At 38.8% G+C, this 25458-nt stretch overlaps 1 protein-coding gene across 2 annotated transcripts; it reads left to right on the top strand.

The window, feature by feature from the left end:
• The first annotated feature begins 8554 nt into the window (after window positions 1-8554).
• On the top strand, window positions 8555-24755 carry LOC114309754 (uncharacterized). 2 transcript variants are annotated; one of them, XR_014366774.1, is made up of 2 exons: window positions 8555-9166; window positions 24156-24755. XR_014366774.1 is itself a non-coding variant. In XM_082925403.1 (2 exons), the coding sequence occupies exons 1-2, from the start codon at window positions 9007-9009 to the stop codon at window positions 13280-13282; spliced, it is 477 nt and encodes a 158-aa protein (XP_082781529.1). In that variant the 5' UTR covers window positions 8858-9006; the 3' UTR covers window positions 13283-13422. The 2 variants fall into 2 exon arrangements, 1 of the variants encoding a protein (XP_082781529.1); XM_082925403.1 differs by lacking the exon at window positions 24156-24755 and adding an exon at window positions 12966-13422 and having other exon boundaries at window positions 8858-9166.
• Window positions 24756-25458: the final 703 nt, after the last annotated feature.

Here is a 25458-nt window from a genome sequence, read left to right as displayed (position 1 = left end):
GCTCTTGAGAAGGCCGAAGCTGCTGAGGCCGTTAGAAAAGTTGCTGAGGCCGAGAAAAGAGAGGCCGAGGTTCAGAAGGCCCAAGCGGAGAAAGAACTCCAGCAAGCTCTGGCCACCAAAGAGGCCGAAATCAAAGAGGCCGATGAAAAGGCCTATGCCCAAGGCATGGCCGACGTTGCAGAAGACTATAAGCTTCAAGTCAGGCAGGCATGCAACAGGGGATTTTCCCTTGGTTGGATGTCCTTGATAAAGAAGCTTGATCTTCCTGCTGACTCGCCATTGCGCCAGGCTGACGCTATTCCTTTACCATTTCCTCCACCTCCTCCTGAAGGTGAATCAGAGTCTGAGGCCGATGCCATGGATGAAGATGAAGAAAAAGATGATGGTGAGGCCTTGGTGAGAAAACCCAAGGATGCTGCCAAAGCCAAGTCCCCTCCTCCTGTTGAGCAGGTTATGGACTTAACTTTGGATGAGGAGGGTGATGAGGTTGAGGGGGCACCCAAGGAGACTGCCACTGGGCAGCTATCGTCCAATCTTCTCTTGGTAGAAAGAAGTGTTGAGTCAACAATCGCTGAGATTGATGCCGAGATAGAAGCGGAGAAAGTGGCCGACGAGGTACCACCAGAGTCGTCCGAGGTCCCAGTCCCTGTAGTGGCTAATACTGAAGAATCTTAAAAAAAAAAATTGTCCTTTGTACTTTTTTCCTTCTTTTTTCTGTTTTTTTGTACTTTGTACTTTTTTTACTTTCTGGATAATGCAAAAACTCTTTCTTTTGGCCGACGTGGTTTCTTCAATATATAACTGCAACAGTTCTTTCTCTGGATGTTTTGATCTTGTGATATTCTGTTGACTGCTTCTGCATAGTCTTGTACTTAGAAAAAATCTTTTGCATGTTGCTTTTTTTGTGCAATCTTCTCGGGGTTACATACCTCGGGTATAATCATAAAACTTTTACTTCGGCAAGAAACTGTCCTGCAATCTTTTCATAAATTTCAACAAGTATAGAACATATAATTCGGAATGTAAACTTTTGCAAGTTTTAAGTTTCAACAAGTTTTAAACGGTTATCTTAGTTTTACCCACTTGTAAATTGCTACAAATTTCAATAAGTAATATACTTAGCGTTTATTTTAACCTGTAACTTTTTGTGTACCTCAGCGGGTGACCGTATGTCGGCTTAACATAAACTTGTAATTGCTACAAATTTCAACAAGTGTTAAGCATCTTCCTTAGGGTTTAAACAACCCACATATTGCTATGAGAACTTAAGCAATAACCTCGGCCTATCTTCGACTTGTAAATTGCTACAAATTTCAACAAGTGAAGATAAGGAATCAGCTTAATTCCAACTTGTAAATTGCTACAAATTTCAACAAGTGAATTAAGGAATAACATCGGCTTAACTTCAACTTGTAAATTGCTACAAATTTTAACAAGTGAAGATAAGGAATCAGCTTAATTCCAACTTGTAAATTGCTACAAATTTCAACAAGTGAATTAAGGAATAACATCGGCTTAACTTCAACTTGTAAATTGCTACAAATTTCAACAAGTGAAGATAAGGAATCAGCTTAATTCCAACTTGTAAATTGCTACAAATTTCAACAAGTGAATTAAGGAATAACATCGGCTTAACTTCAACTTGTAAATTGCTACAAATTTCAACAAGTGAAGATAAGGAATCAGCTTAATTCCAACTTGTAAATTGCTACAAATTTCAACAAGTGAATTAAGGAATAACATCGGCTTAACTTTGCCTGAGTTTGATATGTCTTCAATAACATCCATGCATAACTTTATCAATCGAACATGTTGAAAGGATTCTGAAAAGACTTTATTGATAATATCGACCAAACAATGATGTTTATCTAATGATAGAAAAATTTCAAATTACAAGTATTCCAAGGTCTGGGCAATGCTTTGCCCTCATTGTCCTCAAGCCGATATGCTCCATTGCCCAATACTGAAGTAACTCTGTAGGGTCCTTCCCAGTTTGGGCCAAGCTTGCCCTCCCTGGGATCCTTCTTGTTCCCGACGACTTTTCTTAGGACTAGGTCGCCAACTTGAAAATCTCTTGGATTAACCTTCTTGTTGTAAGCTCTGGCAAGCTGTTGCTGGTATACTGCGAGCTGAATCGCAGCTTTCTCTCTTCGTTCTTCCAATAAATCTAGGTTTCGGGCTAAGAGTATGTCATTGGTGCCATTCTCTACTCCCTGGGTTCTGATCCCTGGGATGCCGATCTCTAATGGGATGACTGCTTCTGTGCCATAGGCCATGGCAAAGGGGGACTCTCTTGTTGATCTTCTCGGCGTAGTCCGATATGCCCAAAGTACGTTGGGCAATTCGTCCACCCACTTTCCTTTTGCTACCTGGAGCCTCTTCTTTATTCCATCCAGGATTACTTTGTTGGATGCTTCTGCTTGCCCATTGCTTTAAGGAAAACTTGGTGTTGAGAAATAATTCTTGATCTTGAATTTTGCACAAAAGTTTTTGATAAGTTTGCTGTCGAATTGTGTTCCGTTGTCGGCAACTATTGCTCTTGGAATCCCAAATCTGGTGATTATGTTTCTCCAAATAAAATTCTTGACATCCACATCTCGGATTTTGGCAAGAGGTTCTGCCTCTATCCATTTTGTGAAGTAGTCTGTTGCTACCAGTAAGTATTTTCTTTGCCCAGTTGCTTGGGGAAGTTGTCCAACCAGATCCATGCCCCATTGGGCAAACGGCCAAGGGCTGGATACTGGGTTTAGGTCGGCAGCTGGCTGATGTATCAAAGGTGCAAATCTTTGACATTGCTCACACTTCTTTACATAGGCTTCGGCATCCTTTTGCATGTAGGGCCACCAATACCCCTGGGTAATGGCCCTGTGGGCTAACGATCTGCCCCCAGCATGGCTTCCACAAATTCCTTCATGAATCTCGTAAAGAAAGTCTTCAACCTGCAAAGGGTGTACGCACCTTAAAAGTGGTCCAGTGAACGACCTCCTGTAGAGATGGCCTTCCGCTGTTAGACTGAATCTGGCCGATTTCAGCCTAATTTTATGTGCTTCTTTATGGTCTTCTGGCAGCTTCCCCTCTTTTAGGAATGCAATGATTGCATCCATCCAGCTTGGTCCAAAGCCCACGCACATTGCTTCTCGTTCGGTGCTCTGTTTATCTATGCTCGGGGCCGACATGTAGTCGATCATAATTGTCCTTGTTTTTCCAGTTTGAATTGAGCTGGCCAGGTTGGCTAACGCGTCGGCGTGGGCGTTGTCATCTCGGCTAACTTGGAGTAATCTGCAGTTCTGGAATAGGGCTGCCAGTCGGATGACTTCCTTTCCATATGCCGACATTCTTTCGTCTCTAGCTGCAAATTCTCCTGTTGACTGGTTAACAATCAGTTGTGAATCACAAAAAACAATTACCTCGTCTGCCTCTGCTGCTGCTGCTAGCTTTAGCCCTGCAATTAATGCTTCATATTCTGCTTCATTATTGGAGGCTTTGAACCCCAGACGGATGGATTGTTCTACAATTTCTCCATCTGGAGATATCAGCAGTACTCCTGCTCCTGCTCCTTGGCGGTTTGAACTTTCATCGACGAATAGTCTGAATGAATCGCCGATGTAGATGCTGCATGGTCTGAGCTTTTCTTTCTCTTGCTTTTTTGTCTTTGACTGGGATTCTTTTTGCTTGTTAGGGTGGTGCTCGTCTTGGCTCGACGGAGCCCGAGGTATGATGGCTTCAGGTGTGAGTTCTGCGACGAAGTCGGCCAAAACTTGGCCCTTTATTGCTGTTCTTGGCCTGAATTCCAGGTCAAACTGGCCCAGTGTTACTGCCCACTTTGCTATCCTTCCTGTTAAGTCTCCTTGATGTAATAAGGACTTCAGTGGGTGCTCTGTTAGGACCACAATCTTGTGTGCCTGAAAGTAATGGCTCAATTTCTTTGAGGCCATTACCAAGGCTAGCATTAATTTTTCCAGTGGTAGGTACCTTGTTTCCGCGTTAGCCAGAGGCTTGCTTACATAATAGACAGCCTTCTGCTCCCCTTTTTCCTCTCGGATTAGCACTGCACTGACTGCGTGTTCAGAGACTGCTAAGTACAAAAACAATTCCTCCCCTGGGATTGGGTTAGAAAGGACCGGGGTTGTGGTCAAGTACTTTTTTAGGTCGGCTAAGGCAGCTTCACATTCTTTCGTCCATAGGAAGTCTGTGGCTTTTTTCACCAGGTTAAAGAAGGGTCTGCACTTGTCTGAGCTTCTGCTGATGAATCGGTTTAGGGCTGCGGCCCTTCCAGTGAGTACTTGAACTTGCTTTGCCGATGTTGGACTCTGTAGTTCCAGGATGGCCTTGATTTGGTCTGGGCTGGCTTCAATGCCCTTTCTTGTTACCAGATATCCTAGAAATTTACCTGACCCAACTCCGAAGGCACACTTCGAGGCGTTGAGTCGGAGCCAATATCTTTTGAGTATGTCAAAGACCTCTTTTAGGTCGGCAAGATGACCTTCTGATTTCTTGGTCTTGACGACCATGTCATCGATGTAAACTTCTACCGTTTTGCCAATTAGATGTTTAAACATCTTTGTCACTAACCTCTGATAGGTTGCTCCTGCGTTTTTCAGCCCAAAAGGCATTACCTTGTAACAGTACAGGCCTTTCGGGGTGATGAATGCGGTCTTTTCTTCATCTGGTGGGTACATAGCAATCTGGTGGTACCCTCTATATGCATCTAAAAAACTCATCCTTTCATGTCCCGAAGTGGCGTCGACTAGCTGGTCGATTTTGGGCAGAGGAAAGCTGTCTTTGGGGCAAGCTTTGTTGAGGCTGGTAAAGTCTACACAAACCCTTCACTTGCCATTCTTCTTTTTTACTACTACTGTGTTGGATAGCCATGTTGGGTACTGAACTTCCCAGATGGCCCTGGCTTCCAGGAGTCTGTCTACCTCTTCCTCTACTGCTTCGACGTGCATTAACGTCGGCCTTCTGGCTCGTTGAATCACTGGCTTTGCCGATCTGTCGACATTCAGACTGTGGCAGGTGACCTCGGGGTCAATGCCAGGCATTTCATAAGGTGTCCAGGCGAACGCCTCTATGTTTGCCCTTAAAAAATCTTCCAGTTCCTTTTCTTCTTCTCTAGCTAAGCCTGAGCCGAGAAGAAAAAATCGTTCTTCGTCGCCCTCCTGGACGAGGATTTTCTTTAGCGCCTCTTCGCTTTTCTCGGCTGGTTCTTTCCCGACATCTTCTAGGACTTCCATGTCCTCATCTTCAACTTCTGCTTTCTTTGGCTCCCGTATACTACAGGTGGATTTTATTGCTGCCATGGAGCAAGTTTTGGCTTGTAGTTGATCCCCTCTAACTTCTTCAATCCCATGCTCTGTTGGGAACCGGAGTAGTTGATGCAACGTTGAGGGAACTGCCCCCATTGCATGCAACCACGGCCTTCCCAGGATGATGTTGTATGGTGAGGGTGTGTCAATTACCAGGAATTCCGTCCTGATCTTCTTAGTGCCGGCTTGTACTTCTAAGCTTGTTGCACCCAGTGGCCATGTCGGTGTTCCATTAAAGCCGACCATCGGGCCGCTTGATTGTTCTAGGTCATCGGGGTGAAGGCCTAGCTCTTTGTAACATCTGACATACATGATGTCACAGGAGCTGCCTTGATCTATTAGGATGCGTTTTACTTGGCACTCCCCAACCTGGAGGGATACTACCAAGGCATCATTATGCGGATGTTGGACCAGTTCTAGGTCGGCTTCAGTAAAGGCTATCATTGGCCCTTGGCATTCTTCTGGCCGATGTCTCTTTTCCCCGACTTGGTAGATATGCTGTAAATGTCTTACCCTCTGGGTTTCTCCTCTGACTTCGTTTTCGTTGACCCTTGAGTGGATCACATTAACCACCCTCGGTTCTCCTGCTTGTGGTAGCTGTGCTGGGGGAGGGGGTGCTGCTGGTGCTTGAGGCAACCTTGCCTGCTCTTCCCTTGTTCTGGCCTCATCGACCAGGTCCCTCAGAAGGCCTTGTCTTACCAGGTCCTCCAAGTGTGCTTTTAAGGCTCTGCAACCTTGAGTTGGATGCCCTTCTTCATTGTGGTAGGCACAACGTCTACCAACGTTCCTTCCCATGAATTCGCCCGGTGCTCTTGCCGGGGCCCTGAAATAAGGTTGATTTCGAATCCGATCTAAGATTTTATGGATTGGGATCCGGAATACCGTGGTTACCGCCTGTTTATTTCTTAATTCTATTTCTTGTTTGGTCGGCCCGTTGTTGACTCGGCCTCGCTTTGGCGAGCCGTTTCCTTTTTCTTGTTTCACCTCTTTATTTCCCGATGTATCTTCTTCGGCCCTGGTGTATTTCTCAATTCTTGCCATGAGTTCTTCCATGCTTTTTGGCAATGTTTTTGCCAAAGACTTCCGTAGTGGGCAGTCATCTTTCAGGCCGTTCTTAAAGGACACGACTGCTACTTCCTGGTTTTATTCGGGTATTCGGTTGAACACCTCGTAGTACCTCTTCGCATAGGCCCTGAGGCCTTCTTCCTTGGTGATTCGTAGAGCCATCAAAGCATCAACCCTCAGGGGTTGCAGCTTGTTGGTCACGAATCTGGCCACAAACATCTCGGCCAAGCCTTCCCATGTCTTTATGCTTCCTTTTGGTAACTTGTGGAACCAATCAGATGCAATTTCCCCAAAGGATGAGGGGAATACTTTGCAGAGCAACGGCTCGTTCCCGCTATATAACGCCATTGAATTCAGGTATAGCCCAACATGAAAGTTTGGATCTGACTTACCATCATAGATTTGAAACCTCGGCATACTGAATCTTTTGGGCGGTTCGAATTTGTCCAGTTCCACCGAGAAGGCTGTCTTCGGTTTTACTGGGGAGTTTACCTCGGCTTCTGCATTCTGCTGCCTCCTCTTGAGGTAATCCCTTAAGTCTTCTTTGCTCCTCCCTGGAGCTCGGCTGTCTTTGGATTTTAGTCTTTTTGGTACACTGCTTTCGGCCTCGTGGTGGGGTCGTTTGGATCTTTCTTCATGGGTTGTGTCAAAATGGAGTACTTGCCCCTGAACATGTCGATGTTCTTTGGGGTCTGGATTCTTCATGTGGTGTGTCCTTCGGGACTCTTCTTCCCTCGGCTTTTCCCGTCCGACTTCCCTGGAAGGCCGGTGTGAATGCCTTCCGCTTCTGGTATGCTGAGGGACCTCGGGGATTGTTTTTCTTCCATCCTTCTGAGTGTTGTTTGCCGGCATCAGCGTATCTTGCAGCGGGTATGGTGGCTGCATAACATTATTCTGCATCATGAAGTTGACGACTGACTGGAGGTCCGCCAACTTGTTTGCTAGTTCTTTTACTTCCTCATCCCTCCGTAGGCACCTGTCCCTCCATACCTGGAGGTTATCTTCATTGTAGTACTTTCCTTGGTTTGCTCTTTTTGACGTGTCGCCTTCTGGGATGACGTCGTTCTCTCTGTGACCCTGGTCACGGGCTTCTGCATTGTGGTTATCTCCTTCGATGTCAAGGTCAATTGGTCTGCCACTCCCAGTGGGAGCGTCATCCCCAATATTTTCCTGCTGTCCGTTACTGGCCATCTATTCTTCCTTCGTTCCCACAGATGGCGCCAAATTGTGTGGGTGAAAATCTGACCACACTGTCCGTTTAGTGATCAGTTGGAGAGCACAAGCAGAATAGATGGCTTAAGCAACCTGAAACAGAAAGAAAAAGCTCCGGCGGTGGTTCTTCCACCCGGGGGCACTCCGACGATCAAGTCAGTATATCTCTCAAAGATAATCAAGTACTAAACTGAATACTCAAAGTATGAATTACATACCTTAGACCCACGGGGGTGCCTCTCTTTTATAATATACTCAATCCAAGTCCCACTAGAAGTATGACTTCTATGAACTCCAATTTACTGTTTACTCTGGACTCTTCAAGAGATAAAGATAAACTCCCTAAGAGCTTTATCCTTATCTTGGTTAAGTCCCCTCTTTGCCTTAGGACTCTTGCCCCTTATCTTGGATTCCGATATCTTCAGAGATGACCTCGGCTTCTCCGAGATTACCTCGGCTTAACTACCAGGGCACGTGGCACCTCGGCTGACACGTCGGCGTCACCATGCCACGTGTTGGTATTCAGAAAATATATCCCCACACTTAACAAAAGAAGCTCCTTTAGTCAACTAATCCAAAGGGGCTTGGTAAGGTTTTGATTAATAAACTTTGAGCTTTCAAATTCTTTTCTCTTCGCGATCAGTTATTTGGGCAACAATACATATAGTTGGTAGGATGAATCTTTCAAGTTTGGGCAAATTGTACCCAATGTCAAGATTATAGGTTCAAATCTCCACTTATGTGCGAGTCTGCGACTTACTACTATATGGTTAGTGGCCCTGTTATATAATACCGCCTAAGGGTGACTTCTGCAGTCTCAACTTCTTAGGATCTAGCCTCGGAGGTCACCTCCCTATAGTTAAATTTTTTTTCTTTTGGTCAACTTTTTATTACATTTGTACACACAGCACAAATAAGATGGTAGAGTGGGAACTGAAGAATTAGTGAAAGTTCAAGGGAAAACCAAATATCTATAACAAATATAAAAAGAATATAAGAATGGTGTAACACTGGTGCTTGGTGGTGTAACTTTGTTGCTTCTTTGGTTTGTAAGGACTCTTTCCTTGCAGATTTGGCCTGACCACGTGGCCTGCAAATTAGCCACACATATGACAGTAGAAGAAAACAAATTTCATCATCAGTGCTATAGATTTTCCAAAGGTTTCCTGCATATATTTTTTTCACTACTGTTTGCTTCATTTCCAATACCATTTCTCTTAGAAATGTCCCCAAAACGATGGTCTGCTGTTAGGCTATTTCCCAAAGCTCCTCCATGCAAAATTTTCTTGCAGATTTTGGGTTGCCCACATGGAATTCAAATTGTCCACGCCGACAATGAAGAAGAAAACAAATTTTACCCCTTCGAACAATAGGCCTCACCGATTGGCACTCATGATGATGGCTGGATTTTGTTTTTCATGCCATGTGTTTCTGCATCAAACATGGGATTTCTCATAAGATATATATATCCTCTGGATGGAATTGTTGTTACCGTATTCTTCCCATCACTGTTGGCATTGTTGCTGCCATACCGTTGTTGAAATTAGCCATCCAAAGCTCTGCTCCTGCTGTTGTAAATCCTGGTAAGTATATCTGTAATTTGTTGCCAACTATTTACAAGTGTGTTGCACAATATTTACCCACACTGTTCTCAAAACTAGGCATATGTTAAACAGATACACACCATGTGTTTATCAATATATCTCAATAAATAGAGAGTTTACCAAGCTTAATTTTCTGAATTAGGTTACATATTTGTTGTACACATTTCACCTGGAACCTACCATAGTTAATTGAACAGAAGCTACTCACATCATGCTCGAACAAAAATAAACTCCTACGAACAAAAAACAGGAAAAGACAAAGAAGCTTTACAAACCCATCCAATTTTCTAAGTTTAAAATCCAAATCCAACCAATAGAAATGTATGATATATTACTTGACAATATAAAACAAATAAATAAAGAAAATGAAAATCCAAAAAAAAAAGAAAAAAGAAATCATTGAAGCTTCCAAAACCAAAACCAAAAACATATGAAGTTTCTAAAAGGAAATTTTCTTTCGTAGAGCACCAATAATGAAGCTAAGGAATCTACCTATGAATTTAGCAAGGAAATAATTCTGCGGGAAAAATTTCTCCTCTTGTGCTATAAGAATGTAGTTACTTTATCTACATACTTGAATAGATACTCATAATTTAAATTTCTCAAAAGTGCTCTCTCTGTTGGTGTTTCCTGAACTTGGTTGATGGTATTTTTGGAAATATCAAGTCTTTTACCATTGTTTGATTTGTTTGAGTTCAGTGTTATTGGGTAAATCTATTGCTAATTAAAAATTTCAACAAAAGTGATGATTCAAGATCAATCTCTAATTCTTATTGTTTGTATGTAAGCATTTCCTGTTATCCGTATGTTATTGTTTGTTGTATCAAAAATGCAGATTCAAGATCAAACTTGAATTCTTGTGGAAGTAAATCTTATTGCTAATTAAAATTTAAACAAAGGGCCAGGACTTATTTTATGCATATCATATATTACTTGTAGTTTGAACATAGCAAACAATAATAACACAACAACCGCGCTGCATACCCCCAGTGACGTGGCGCGCCCCCACTGGCCGAAAACTTAAAACAAAAACAAAAAAAAAATAGTTTTTTTTTGGGCCAATCCCCCAGTGACACCTCACTGGGGGTCGACCCCTAGTGGGAGTAGGAAGCATTTTTGAATAACACAAAATGCTTATATTCCACCTTTCTCAAAATAACAACATCTTCTCAAAGTCCAACCATTGCAATTAGTGTTGGAAAAAATGAGTTTTTTAATTAAATATTAAAGTGAGTCCCAACCATCTTTTGTATTGGGTCCAAGTAGGTATAGATACTTTGCAATGAGATCTTTACACCACAAAAAGAATGGCAAAAAACCATTAAGAATTGAATGAGAACTTGCCTCATGAAGTTAGCTTCATGAAAGAGGTAGTGGGATAGTGTATATAATATGTTTGTAACTCCTGTAATATTGTAGAGGTTAATGGTGCATTAGTGATTAGCCATAAAGGCAGGTTAATGGTGCATTAGTGATCAGCCATAAAGGCTGGAGGCTCCTCCTCTCTCTCCTATACATGTATAAATTGAAACCCTCTTGTCTAGTCTCAACACAAAAATTTTTGCTTCCATTTTACAAGTTTGTTTGCCAGAAAGTTCCTACAGTGAGAGAGTACTGCCACGGGTTTTTGTTCACTAAGCTAGACAAAGAGTATTTTTGCCGTAGCTGGTTTTTTTACCATCGTATCCTGTGAGACAGACGCTGGAATTCCTCAAGCACTCGATGGCGAAAATCTGTTTTAAGGAAACTGCTACCGTACAGGCTTCAGTTTGCTTTCCTTATCATTTTATTGTATTGGGTATTTCTATTGTAATTTAGTTGTAATTCCCAGCATGTGTTCTTGGTATATAATTTTGATTTATTCATGAATCTAGTTGTGTAATTTCACAATTTGGACAAGAAGCTTAAAATAGATTTTATGTATTTTTCTATGAAATTGAACAAATAGTTTTATATGAATTAGGCGTATACACTGTTTCATTACTGTGTGTCATACTACCTTGTCCAGATTTTTAAGATTTCGGTGAATAAACAGTAGATTTTGTCTACACCACTGTTTGCATATGGAAGTCATAATTAGGAACTTACAATAAGTGATATATAAATATATGTTTGTGTGACTGTTATAGAATATATATACTCACCAGCATGATTAGTAGCATGATATACAATAGATATTTAGTTGTTGATTGTTACAGTTTCCGGATAATTCGAGTTGTATGGTATTGACTAGAGAATTCAATTGCATGAGTCTTAGTGTCTATTACATGGAAGTTATTCAAATTAATTGTCAGATATTGCTACTTACTTTGGTTTCAGTTTTAGACATTTAATTTCTATAGAAGGCCACTATTTCAAAGAATAATTCACTGTTATGCATGAAAAAAAGAATAGTCTACTATTGCAATTAAAATTACTTAATAATTAATTAATTGATTTGCAGTCTACTGTTGCAATTGAAATTATTTAAATTAATTGGTTTATGGTCTATTGTTTAGTTTATTTAAAGTGAATAAATAAATTTTTTCCATGCTTTGTATTTCTTGTGCTTTATCATGATTTGCATGGTTTTAATTTTATAATATAATTTGCATACTTTTGGGTGTTGAAATTTTTGACATGTTAAATATTTTCTAAAATATTTGCATTGCTAGAGTCACTTGTATGATTAGTGTAAATTAAGTTCTATGTAACTCTAGCCTATTAATTTTGTAGTTTAAGGTTTTGGAGTTATCAAATTTTTATAACTTGTCTAAATTTATGTACATGAATATTGCGTAATTTAATTGGGTGAATTAATTTTTTGAATTAAATTTATTTATTTGGAGTTATGACTATTAAATTTTATTTTAAAATTGTAATTTAATTTGGAGTTATAAATTTTATTTTAAAGTTGAATTTAATTTTGAAGTTTTAGTTTTATTTTGTAACTCTTGCATATTAATTTAATTTATTTATTTAGAGTTATAAGGTTACATGATTATTGTTTTGTATAAATTGATATGTAAATATTAATTTAATTTATTAATTATTGTCAATTAAATTGATATGTAACTCATGACTAGAAATTTAATTATTTAGGAGGTATAAAGCTTTGTAACCTTCGTAATAATTTTATTTTTGTAAGTCATCTAGCATGTTAATTGTTTAGTTAATTTTATTATTAATTAGTTTGCCAGATGACTTCGATTAATTTATTATATTTATTTTCTGCCTAGATTATTTGGTATATATTTTTGTTTTGGTTTTTCTGCTAACCTTTTTACAGGAATACCTAAGCGTGGAAAAGAGTTGTTTGGACTATATTATTTAAGCAATTTTACTTGAGATTTAGTAGTGGTTACTTGCCAGTTTTTTAAACAAGGTTGTTTACTTAGCATATTAGAAGCATTTTTTTTTTTTGCTCATCTTTGTTGTAGCAATTTTTTTTTAAATTTTTTATATTGCTTGTAATTGTTAGCAATTTTATTCTATTTACTTGTAAGTTTGAAACTGATTTGTTTTAACCAAGTTCATCTCTTGGAAAATTTAATTCTTAAAATTGTTTATCACGAACTAGGAGTCAACATGCACTTGAAAGTTTTGTCAAAAGGTTGACTGGGTTTTAAGTGGGACTGATGTGACCTCTCCAGTCTTCTTAGGAACATTTTTGACCATGTTCGATTCAAGGTTAAGTGGTGAGACTAGTTTTTGAATTAAATTTCTAACTATGGGATTTTCTAAGGGTTAAATTTAATTTCTGAAAACACAGAAGGTGATATTCTATTGTATTTTTCAGAAATGGCAACTATCACCAATGATGCTGCTACTGCTAATGTTGGTGGGGATCTGAATCCCGAGGCAACTGACTTGCCAACCCCAATTATAACCTTTGTGGTCAACCCTGGTGTTATTTCGGTTGTTCTAGGAGGATCGCTCAGTCACCATGAGTGTCCAGAGAAATTTACTGGGGTGAATTTCAAGAGATGGCAGCAAAAGATGTTGTTCTACTTAACCACGCTGAACCTTCCAAAGCTTTTGAGTGAGGATCCTCCAGTTGTGACAGAGAATGAGCCAGACAAGAAGAAAGTCATGGCACTTGACACATGGAAGTAGACAGACTATCTTTGTCAAAACTATGTGTTCAACAGCTTGGCAGACTCATTTTACAGTGTGTTTTGTGCCAAGAGCTTAGCAGAAGAGTTATGGGAATCTCTGGACAAAAAGTATAGGACTGAGAATGCTGGGACAAAGAAATTTGTGGTTAGCCAATTCTTGGACTTTAAAATGATAGATTCAAAAACTATGATAAGCTAAGTTCAAGAGTTCCAAGTGATCTTGCATAAAATTCATGCTGAGGGGATGCCTTTGAATGAGTCATTCCAAGTTGTTATGATCATTGAGAAACTTTCCAATAGTTGAAAGGACTTCAAGAACTATTTGAAGCACAAGCGCAAGGAAATGTCAGTTGAAGAGCTGGTTGTCCGACTCCAGATTGAGGAGGATAATAGAAAGAAAGGAGGGAGTACCTCCTCTATGAAGGCCAATGTCATCGAGCATGGCAAATCTTCTGGGGTGAGGAAGAAGCCCCCTGTGAACAAGGGCTCAAAGCTAGGGCCAAATGATGCTATTGCAAAGAAGTTGACATATAAGCCGTAGGAACCTGGTTATCGAGTTTTAGGGAAGTGCTACAACTGTGGTAGTGAGGGGCATCGGGCTAGTAACTGTCGCAAGCAGAAGAAGCCAAGCAAGACCAAACCTCGTGCTCATATGGCAAATATGCAAGAGCACTCCCATGATGAGGATGACATACACTTGTCTGTCGTTGTCTCTGAGGTGAATATGGTGGGTTCAAATCCAAGAGACTGGTGGATTGCTACTAGGGCTACACACCACATATGCTCCAAGAAGAAGCTGTTTACAACTTTCGAGCCAGTTACAAACGGTGAGAAGTTGTTTATGGGAAACTCTGCTACCTCAATTGTTGAGGGGAAAGGAAAGGTGGTCCTGAAGTTGACCTCAGGAAATGAGCTAACCTTAAACGAAGTCCTATATGTTCCGTACATTCGTAAGAATCTTGTCTCAAGGTCTTTTCTTAGCAAACATGGTTTTCGCATGGTTTTTGAGTCCGACAAGGTCATTCTGACCAAGAGTGGAGTGTATGTGGGTAAGGGTTATATGTTGGGGATATGTTTAAACTCAATGTAATGATTGTTATCCCAAAAAGAAATAAAGATGCATCTTCTTCTACTTATATGCTTGAATCTTTTACTAGGACATGTGAACTTTGAATCTTTACGTAGATTAATCAAGTTAGATCACATACCATCTTTTAAGATTAATCCAAAATACAAGTGTGAAACTTGTGTTGAAGTGAAGTTGACAAGATCTTCATTTCATTCTATTGAAAGAAGTTTAGAGTCGTTGGACTTAGTGCACAGTGATGTGTGTGACTTAAAGTTTATACAATCACGTGATGGCAATAAGTACTTCATCACTTTTGTTGATGATTGCACTAAGTATTGTTATGTGTATTTGCTCAAAAACAAAGATGAGGCTATTGACAAGTTTGTTCTTCATAAGAATGAAGTTGAGAATCAATTAGGCCGCAAGATTATGTCTTTAAGCAGTAATCATGGTGGTGAGTATGAATCACCGTTTATTGAGATTTGTGCTCAATTCGGGATTATCCACCAAACCACGGTGCCTTATTCTCCTTAGTAAAATGGTATTGCTGAGCGGAAGAATAGGACGCTAAAGTAAATGATGAATGCAATGTTAATAAATTCTGGATTGCCACAGAACATGTGGGGGGAAGCAATTCTTTCCACGAATTACGTTCTGAATAAAGTACCTCGGAAGAAGGTGGACAAGACCCCATATGAGTTATGGAAAGGCTTTAAGCCTTCTTATAAATTCTTATGAATGTGGAGGTGTCTTGCAAAAGTGGCGATACCTACACCCAAACAGGGTTAGGATAGGCCCAAAATCCGTAGATTGTGTATTCATTGGTTATGCACATAATAGTAGTGCATATCGGTTTCTTGTACATAAGTCTGAAATTTCAGACATACACAGGAATACCATCACGGAATCAAGGAATGCATGTTTCTTTAAAGACATTTTTCCGTGTTGAACCCAAGAAGTGGTTCTGAGGTCTGTGGAGCAATTTGAGGAGCTTACTAGTGATGATGATCATTTTGATGATCAAGGTGATGATCAAATTGAGGTTTTAGATGAGCCTAGAAGGAGTAAAAGGGCTAGGGTGTCTAAGTATTTTGGTCCAGACTTCTTGACTTATATGGTTGAGAACGAATCTCAAACTTTTCACGAAGCTGTGACTTCTCTTTAGAGTCCTTTGTGGAAAAAAGCGATCAAAAAGTGAGATTGACTCCATCTTATAGAACCACACCTGGGAGTTAATATATTTACCTCAAAGTAGTAAGCCTTTAGGCTACAAGTGGATTTTTAAAGAAAGATGATGGCCAATGGGTCAATTGAAAAGTATAAGGCTAGGCTCGTTATCAAAGGGTATATGCAACGAGAAGGCCTGAATTACTTTGATACGTACTCACCTGTAACGAGGATAACATCCATTCGCATGGTGATTGCGATAGTAGCTTTACGCAATCTGAAGATACACTAGATGGATGTAAAGACAGCTTTCTTAAATGGGGATTTGAATGAAGAAATCTACATAGAGAAACCTAAAGGGTTTTCAGCTCCAGGGCAAAGCAAGAAAGTCTGTAAACTTGTCAAATCATTGTATGGTTTGAAGCAAGTACCTAAACAATGGCATGAGAAGTTTGACAACGTAATGATGTGAAGTGGGTTTAAAATCAACGAATGTGACAAGTGTGTTTATGTCAAAGACACTGATAGAGGTTATGTCATTTTATATCTATATGTTGATGATATGCTTATTATAGGTAGTAATGATGAAATGATCAAAACTACCAAGAAGTTGTTAAACTCTAAGTTTGACATGAAGGATATGGGCGTCACAGATGTTATTCTGGGAATTAAGATTACCAGAACATCTGGCAGAATTGTACTTTCTCAATCTCATTATATCGATAAGATACTTGAGAAGTTTAGTGGATCAGATATGAGTGTGTCACCGACACCTGTAGACTTAGGTCTACATTTTACCAAGAATAATAAGAAGAGTGTCTCTCAGTTAGAATATTCTCGGGTAATTGGAAGTTTGATGCATCTAATGAGTTGTACTAGGCCAGATATAGCCTACTCGGTTAGTAGGTTTAGTAGATACACGAGTAATCTCGATGCTACTCATTGGAAGGGCATTGTGCTAGTGTTAAGGTATTTATGCTACACTCGAGATTATGGGCTGCTTTATACTTGATATCCAGCGGTGCTAGAAGGGTATAGTGACGTGAATTGGATATCAAATATAAGGGACTTAAATGTGTTCACTCTTGGTGGGGAAACCATGTCTTAGAAATCTTCTAAGCAAACGTGTATATCTAGATCAACGATGGAATTAGAGTTTATTACTTTAGATAAAGCAACGGAAGAAGCTGAATGGCTTCACTATTTCATTGAAGATATCCCACGTTGGTCTAAACCTATGCCAGCTATTTGTATTCATTGTGATAGTCAATCTGCAATTGGTAAGGCACAAAGTAATATATATAATTGAAAGTCTAGACATATCTGTTGTAGACATAATTTCATACGACAACTACTCTCGAATGAAGTTGTCTCTATAGACTATGTGAAGTCTAAGGACAACATTGCGGATCCGCTAACCAAAGGGTTAAATCGAGTGTTAGTCAAGACGTCGTTAAAAGGAATGAGACTGAGGCCTTTGGAAGTTATCGGAATGGAAACCCAACCTAGTTGACTGGAGATCCCAAGATCTAGGTTCAATGAGATAACCCAATTGCGTGTAACAATGGCATGTCATTGTGGGGGTAACACCCTCCAACCATTCCTTTAAGTAGTGATACCTGTAGGGATGAAGGTTAAGCAAAGCTTTTAATGACTCTTATGTGTTGAGGATTCAAATAGAGTATAGCAGGATACTTTGAATAGTCACCTATGTGAGTGTGAAGTGGGGCTGCTTCTAGAAGAATTGGAAAGGCCACAGAAAAAAAAAATTTCTTTGAAACCACTCGCTGAACTAGGTTAGTGCTCAAGGCCATACAGGGCACACCAGTGAGAACAGAATGGTGGTAAGAGTAATTCCCGTGTGAGATTTATTGTCTCAGTTTACATAAACGGCAGAGCAGCTTAAGATGTCATATTCACTGATCAGCTAGTAAACTCGATAGGTTTTCACTGGAAGAGGTTCAAAGCCAAAAGTTACCTTCTCTAATGTCGGGGTTAGTTCATTGTACTCTCTTTCTAAGTCATTATTATTGAACAGTGTCCATTTGTTGAGTCATTCGGACAATTTTTATTCATGCGGGGAATTGTTAGAAAAAATAGATTTTTGGTGACTTTAATTAAATATTAAAGTGGGTCTCAACCATCTTTTGTGTTGGGTCCAAGTAGGTGTAGATACTTTGCAATGAGATATTTACACCACAAAAAGAATGACCAAAAACCATTGAAAATTGAATGAGAAATTATCTCATGAAGTTAGCTTCATGAAAGAGGTAGTGGGATTAGTGTGTATAATATGTTTATAACTTCTGCAATATTGAAGAGGTTAATGGTGCATTAGTGACCAGCCATAAAAGCTGGAGGCTCCTTCTCTCTCCTATATACATTTGTAAATTGAGACCCTCCTGTCTAGTCTCAACACAAAAATTTTTGCTTCCATTTTACAAGTCAGCTTGCCAGAAAGTTTGTGAGAGAGTGCTGTCACGGTTTTTGTTCGCTAAGCTAGACATAGAGGATGTGTTTGGTAACGTTTACGTTTTCAGTTTATATTTACAAAAATTTTATAAACTGGTTTTTGTTTATTTTTTGATTATTTTTAGAAAAATATAAACTACAAACGCGTTTGGTAATTGATAAAATATTTAAAAAAATTTAAAAACATAAAAAAGAGTGAGAAATGGCAAGTGACGACAAGTGACGGCGGAAGACGGTGGTGGAAAGTGGTGACGGTGGGTGGTGGGTAGCTGGTGGTGGTGGTGGGTGGTGGCGGATGTGTGGTGGCGGGCGGGTGGGTGGGTGGGTGACGGTGGCGGGTGGTAGCGAGTGGGTGGGTGACGGTGGCGGGTGGTAGCGAGTGGGTGGTGGTGGTGGTGGTGGGTGGTGGTGGTGGGTGGTGGCGAATGGGTGGTGGTGGTGGTGGTGGCGGGTGGTGGTGGCAGGTGGGTGGCGGATGGTGGACAGTGGTGGGTAGGTGACGGTGGCCGGTGGTGAGTGGTGGTGGTGGTGGCGGGTGGTGGTGGCAAGTGGTTGGCGGATGGCGGGTGGTGGTGGGTGGTGGCGGGTGGGTGGTGATGGTGGGTGGGTGGGTGACGGTAGCGGGTGGGTGACGATGGCGGGTGGGTGGGTGACGATGGCGAGTGGTAGCGAGTGGTAGCGAGTGGGTGTTGGTAGTAGTGGTGGCGGGTAGTGGGTGGTGGTGGCAGGTGGGTTGCGGATGACAGGTGGTGGTGGGGGTGGTGGGTGACGGTAATGGTGACAATGGTGGGTGGTAGGTGGTAGCGAGTGGGTGGTGGTGGTGGGTGGTGGGTGGTGGTGGCAGGTGGGTGGTGGGTAATGGTGGTGGTAGTGGTGGTGGGTGGTGGGTGGGTGGTAGGTGGCTGGTGGTGGTGGGTGGTTAGTGGTGGCAGGTGGTGGATGGTGGTGGCTGGTGAGTGGTGGCGGCAAGTAGGTGGTGGTGGATGGTAGTAGCGGGTGGTGGCGGGTAGATGGCAGGTGGGTGGGTGGTTGGTTGTGGCGGTGGCGGTGGCGGTGGCGAGGGGTGGGTGGTGGTGGCGAGTAGGTGGCTGGTAGGTGGTGGTGGTCGGTGGTGGATGGTGGTGGCAGGTGGGTGGTGAATGGTGGTGGTAGGGGGTGGGTGGTAGGTGGTAGTGGTGGAAGACGATGGTGGAAAATGGTGGCGGGTGGTGGCTAGTGTTGGGTGGTAAAAAAAAAAACTCAAAACGAAAACATAGTTTTTGTGTTTTCATTTTTTGGACAAATTTATAAACTGAGACCATTGATTTATAAATCAAAAATTTTACCAAACAAGTTTTTATTTGAGTTTTTAAAATTTTTGTAAATATAAACTGAAAACTGAAAATGTAAGTGTTACCAAACGGCACCAGAGTGTTTCTACCGTAGCTGGTTTTTTGACCATCATATCCTGGGAGACAAAAGCCGGAATTCCTCAAGCACTCGATTCATGAGGCGGTGAAAATATGTTTTAAGGAAACTGCTATCATGAAGGCTTCGGTTTGCTTTCTTTACCATTTTATTGTATTGGGTATTTCTGTTGTAATTTAGTTATAATTCTCATGTTCTTGATATATAATTTTGATTTATTTGTGAATCTTGTTGTTTAATTTCACAAGAAGTAGAACTATTAGACATACTACTTCCCATTGCCTACATTTTATAGGCATAATGCAAACTAAGTACTTGTTTTGGAACATTAGATTTTAGCCCCTCCACCCCCCCCCCCCCCAAAAAAACCCAAATAAAAATGGTCAAAAGATTCATTTCCTTCTCTCTATTTTATATGACCAATCAATAACTATGTATCATAATTCTTTGGCGAATTGGAGTTATTCTCAAATGCATTTTCATTTGAAGTGGTTTTGGTGTGGAGTTTTATATTTATATGTTTTGAATTTGGGTTGATTTCTTTAAATGCGAAAATGAAAATTAGTTTTTATTCTTTTTATTATTTATTTATTTATTTTTTATCCTTTTGACGTCTTAGTTGTCAGGAAAATTAGATGTTTCTTGGTTTGTGTGATTATATTTTACATTTGCTTCGCTCAATGTGAGTTTTGAGCGAGGGTTATTTTCCTATCAACAATGCTAGAGGGTCACAATTTTTGTGGCCACAATGGCTCAAAACTGTCAAAACGACGTCATTTTGGCATGTTTTGCACCCAAAACGACGTCGTTTTGGCAGTTTTGAGCCATTGTGGCCCCAAAAATTGTGGCCCTCAAACATTTCCCATAGTCTCTTGTTGTCCAACTTATTGTCATCTAATATATAATTAGATATTTCTAGTTATATCTTGATGAATTTGGATGTAAGTTGAACTATAGATGTATCCCAAGTGAATCGTTTATAAATTATTATGGTTTGTAGGAAGGAACTTGAATTTTATTTATTTATTTATTTTTGTTAAAAGTGTAGCCCCTCAAACTTAAAAGAAACCCAACTTCAAATGATGAATGATGAGCGTACTAAGTATAAACTTGACGTGACAAATTAATTGGGTTGACTAAGCATATCCAAATTACCACTCACTCCATCAATTTAAATCCACTAAAACAGTGCAATTAAACAAGTTCAAAGATTAGTAAAGAAAACTCTGAATATGAAAACTTTGGAAAACAAATAACCTAGAACCCAATTCAACGAAACAACAAAAATTCACTAGTCTGAAGAACAACAAAATTAAAGAGGGACAAACCAAGAACACCCAAGTGCAATTCATCAAGAAAGAAAAATCATTAACAGAATAGAGGACGCAATTCAAAGAAAAGAAAGAATGACTCACAAATTCAGCAACAAAGACAAATTCCAGGACAAGAGTGCGAGCCAAATGAATCGAAAGAATCATGTTTGGTTCGAGAAGGGACCATGGAAGTTTTGAAATGAATGCTTTATATGATTAACAATCAAATCATAAATTATTTTATATATCAATTCTGAGGTCTCCTACTATCGGTGGGGATAAGTGATGACTTTGTTAAACCACAATGGATAGCTCTGAGGACAAGCTTATTGCAACTCTGTTTGACAATGGAGTTGCCCTTGTGAAGGAGTTGATATACCTCAAAGCAAATGTTAATGGCTCATTCATTTCTTTAATTGTAGCTTTCTCTGGTTGCAAATTAACACATTGTACAACACACATGTGAACCACATATATTGCATTAAAATATAAAACAAATCCATGCATCAAACTCCATTGCTATGCAATTCTCTTTAAAATTTTGGGGCTAAAAAAGGTTCCCCATGTAGAAATTGAGAGAACAACAGTCAAAATTCAAAGCACAATTGTTTAAATCATGAAATTGTGTAATTGCTGAGTGGGTATTGTGGATTGAATCGTAGAATCAAATTAAGGATCATAAAATAAATCTGCTCCAATGGGTTATAAGTTTTCTTTGGCTAAATGGACTAGATTTGTTTTGATTCTAATAGCAATTTCTGGAACCAGATTAAGTTTTCATCTGACAGAATGATCTTCCTTTAGCTCGAAAAACAGTATTACTAAATCTATCAGTAATATAAGTAGATTCCCTTGATAACAAATAAAGGTAGCACACACATATACAAATTAAGAAAAATAGCAGGTTAGGCTAATAGGCTGAATCCATTGTGTTCAATTTATGTGAATAGAAAATGTATTAATGCATGCTCAATAGCTTCATTGAACTGAGTTTAGAACACATTCAAGCTTAAGAAATCCCAATCAGCCACTACCCAATAACACACACATATATAAATAACCCAAACCCCAAAACCAAAACCTGCTTATACGTTTATCTTGAGATTTTAAAATAAAAACAAAAATCAAAGAGTTATTTGCATGAACATACCTTTAGCAACCATTGTCATGCTTAATTCAATATACATTTAAAGTTCATAAGTAATCCCCAAAAAAATTTACTTAACTTCGAAGTTTTTGCACTGCTCATACGATACTTCATGCTGCGTATGCGCTTTCTTTTTTTGGAACTAAATGTAGTGAGATAAGTTTTTTAAGATTTGTGTGATTAAACTAATTAACAACAAACATAATTTTATTGGACTTATAAAACATCCATCACAATACACCTTGAATGTATCTTTGAATCTCTGAGTTTGTTCCTAAAAATTTATCTAACAAAATCACCGTGTAGTTCAGATTCGTTTTAGGCGTAAACTTTATAATACAACAGTTGAATTCAAACCACACATTGCTCAATTTCGGGGCATAAATTTTAAATGGGTAGCTTTATGCCTTTTCTTTTGTTGCAAGGAAAAGAAAATTGCATTATGTTATCTTCACATAAACAAAATATCTTTGGAAAAATAACCAAGTATCTTGGGTATATTACCTCTCAATCAATTAAAAAGACAATAATGGTACTACACTTCCTAATTCCTATATATACCATCTTCACTCTAACAACTTTCTTCTCAAAAAAACATATACTAGTTGATTCTAGAAATTATCTGCAATACTTTCCCTCTCTTTCCCTCTACACAAACAGACTTCATTAAGAAAACCTATCAAACCCTCTCTTTTCCCAGTTTTTTCAAACCATGGCAAGACACAGTAACTCTTCACTTCATGATTATCTCTAATTTTTAACTTTATCAATCCACTTGTACTTCTTACTGGCTGTAGCGTTCCTTATCTTAGGCTTTACATGGTACATAAACTATGAGTCCATGTTTCAGTACATGATGGATTGAATATTAAAGATTAAATGAAAAACTGATTTTCGATATTGGAGTTATATTAGTTCACCTCCTTCACTATCAACTCTTCGCATAATTCTAAAATTCCTGAAAATGTTAACCCTCAAATTCTCTTTTACTACCCCCTTTGGAATTGCTTGTCAAATTTGTTCTCTTCGCCTTTCTCAATGAAAACCCTCCCCTAGAACCTTGCTTTTAGTCAAACCACACAATTTCTTTAATAAATACCACCAACTTTTGTCATGAAACACTTTCCTGTTGTTTTTACAACATTTTTATAAATTTGATCAACTTTTATTTGTCTCACCTTGAACTGGTAAAAACCCGGAGTGTTAATTTCTGTTTCATCAAATCTTAACCCATGTTTCCTTCTCAATAATCAAAAAATTTGTTAAATTATAAGAATACCGGATATTGAATATAGAGTAACAATATAGATAGTATAGAGACAAGTGAGTTATCTTGTCAAGTTCAGTAATAAGCAGTTGAAACACTGGATCATTAGGCAGATGGTTCAATGCAAACTCCTTCTGAGAGAAACACCAATAGATATTCTAACTTTTTTACCAACAGTGGGAGATGAAGAAATAATGCCAAGCGCCCTTACAGAAGTGAAATATGTTCTTCTATTTTGTTCCACTCTAGAGGAGAAAGTTAGATTACTGTTGTCATAATTTGCCATCATCTCAACTTTTGAACTGAAAAGGCAACAGCAATGGAAATCATGTTGTCGATTAGGATGTTTAGCAACATTCTATCCAAGAACTAAACAACATACAAAATTGACTATTGATTTTTCCTACTTTGAAGAGTTGCACTTCCAACAATGGACATCATATTGTGTAGCTGATTTTTTGCGCCTTGCACAACATCCGTTTGACAATATGCCCATAAGAGCAACAAAAATCAGTTCTATAAATTTTCTTCGTGTGATTAAGCTACCCATTATAACTACTTGCTGTTCTAATTTGACTCTTCATAGTATGAATATAGACTGAAGATGTAGCATGTCGATACCCAAAAGCAAATATTATGGGATAGTTTTTACTGAATAAAGTATAAAATTTAACATGAGATTCTATCCAATGTTAGTGTATTTTGTTTGTTTGTTTTTTTGTTTTTTATCTTGCGGTTCACTATGTTCGTTGTGGATCAATTGTGGTTTCCAAATTGTATCATTCTTCAAAAAGGGGTCTTTCCCATAGCTATTTATCCGATCATTAAAAGGCCTTTCTTTTACATCTACATGTCATCTTTGATGGATGTTATGTTCTAATGTTCATCTGCCAGTTATAGGCAAGTACCCAGTACAAAGCATTTATAATTACTTTTCAAAACCAATAGTTGGAGAATTGCCTTAAAGTTTATTCAACGTTGACTTTTAACAAATTAACTTATGCTATTTCCATTGCTGAACAACCACAGCTCGTATATTGGCAACCACCAAAAGAAGGATGGATCAAATGAACAACCACAGCTCGTATATCTGCAACCACCAAAAGAAGGATGGCTCAAATTAAATTTTGACGGTGGAACCTACCCGAACAAAGAAGTTCCACAAGAAGTAAATGCTCTTCGCGCAGGAATATTTCGAAACCACAAAGGAATTTGCGTTTATGCTTTCGCAGGCACAATACCAATGAAATCTGCAAAATATGCTGAAGCATCAACTTTATATCGTGGATTACAAATTGTAGCAGAAAATGAATGGCCAAAAATATGGGCAGAAGGTGATGCAAAATTCTTAATTGAAATAATACTACATAATACACAAAGAGATTATTGCAGCACTATATGGAAACTCATAGGCAACACCCAAAGAAGAAGACATAATTTCGAAGATTGTAAAATCACCTTCATTCGTAGAAAATGTAACTTTACAATAGATGCATTGTGCAAGCACATCAAAAGAAAATATGGGAACTTCAAATACAATGACAAGGTTTTACCATGCAAAATTAAAAATATTGTACATCAAGAAAGACAAGGATGTATCTATTCATATTATACATAATCACTCTAACACAGAGTACTTCTTCTTCTTCTTCTTCTTCTTCTTCTTTTGTAAACAAATTCCCACTATACATATCTACTATAATGTATGAATTCCGTTCCTTTCAATTGTTACAAAGATCAAATCACTTACGTGTCCTTTCCGTTTGCTTCTTAAATTTTTAAGATCCTTCTAGACCAATTTGAACAATTACTTTCTTATACAAATACAAATTAAAAAAAAAAAAAAGCGCTAAACAATTTTTTTTTACCAAAGATGAAAAAAAATGAATCATCATATTCCACTCACTAATTTTTTAACCATGTAATTAATTAGAAATACCAAGTAAACATTACCAAATAGTGACCCCAGACTACTGAGTAATATTATATTCCCAGATTATAAGCATGCACAATGTGTTAAATTAATTTGAATAATGTTATATAATAAACATATTTTCTTGTTAATTTTTTTTTTTTTTTTGATGTTAAACTTATATTATAAGATATGTACCGTATGCATATTATTATCAAACCATCAATATTAGTGTGTTTGTATGCAACGTTTGAACAAGATCGCATGGGAAAAAAAGTTATTGCTACAATATCTATTCAATTTGAGAAATTATACAAGTCTTATGCCTTGTACCATATGCTATGTATAAATTTACTACGTTATTGATAATAAGGAAAGTTTGAATGAATATTTGAATATGGATTTGGAGTGGTTGCTATA

This window comes from Camellia sinensis, chromosome 4, assembly GCF_055761805.1.
Source record: "Camellia sinensis isolate YWXY chromosome 4, ASM5576180v1, whole genome shotgun sequence".
NCBI classification, from domain to species: Eukaryota; Viridiplantae; Streptophyta; class Magnoliopsida; order Ericales; family Theaceae; genus Camellia; species Camellia sinensis.
The sequence above is the reverse complement of the archived record's forward strand: the minus strand, read 5'-3'. Positions and strand labels throughout refer to the sequence as shown.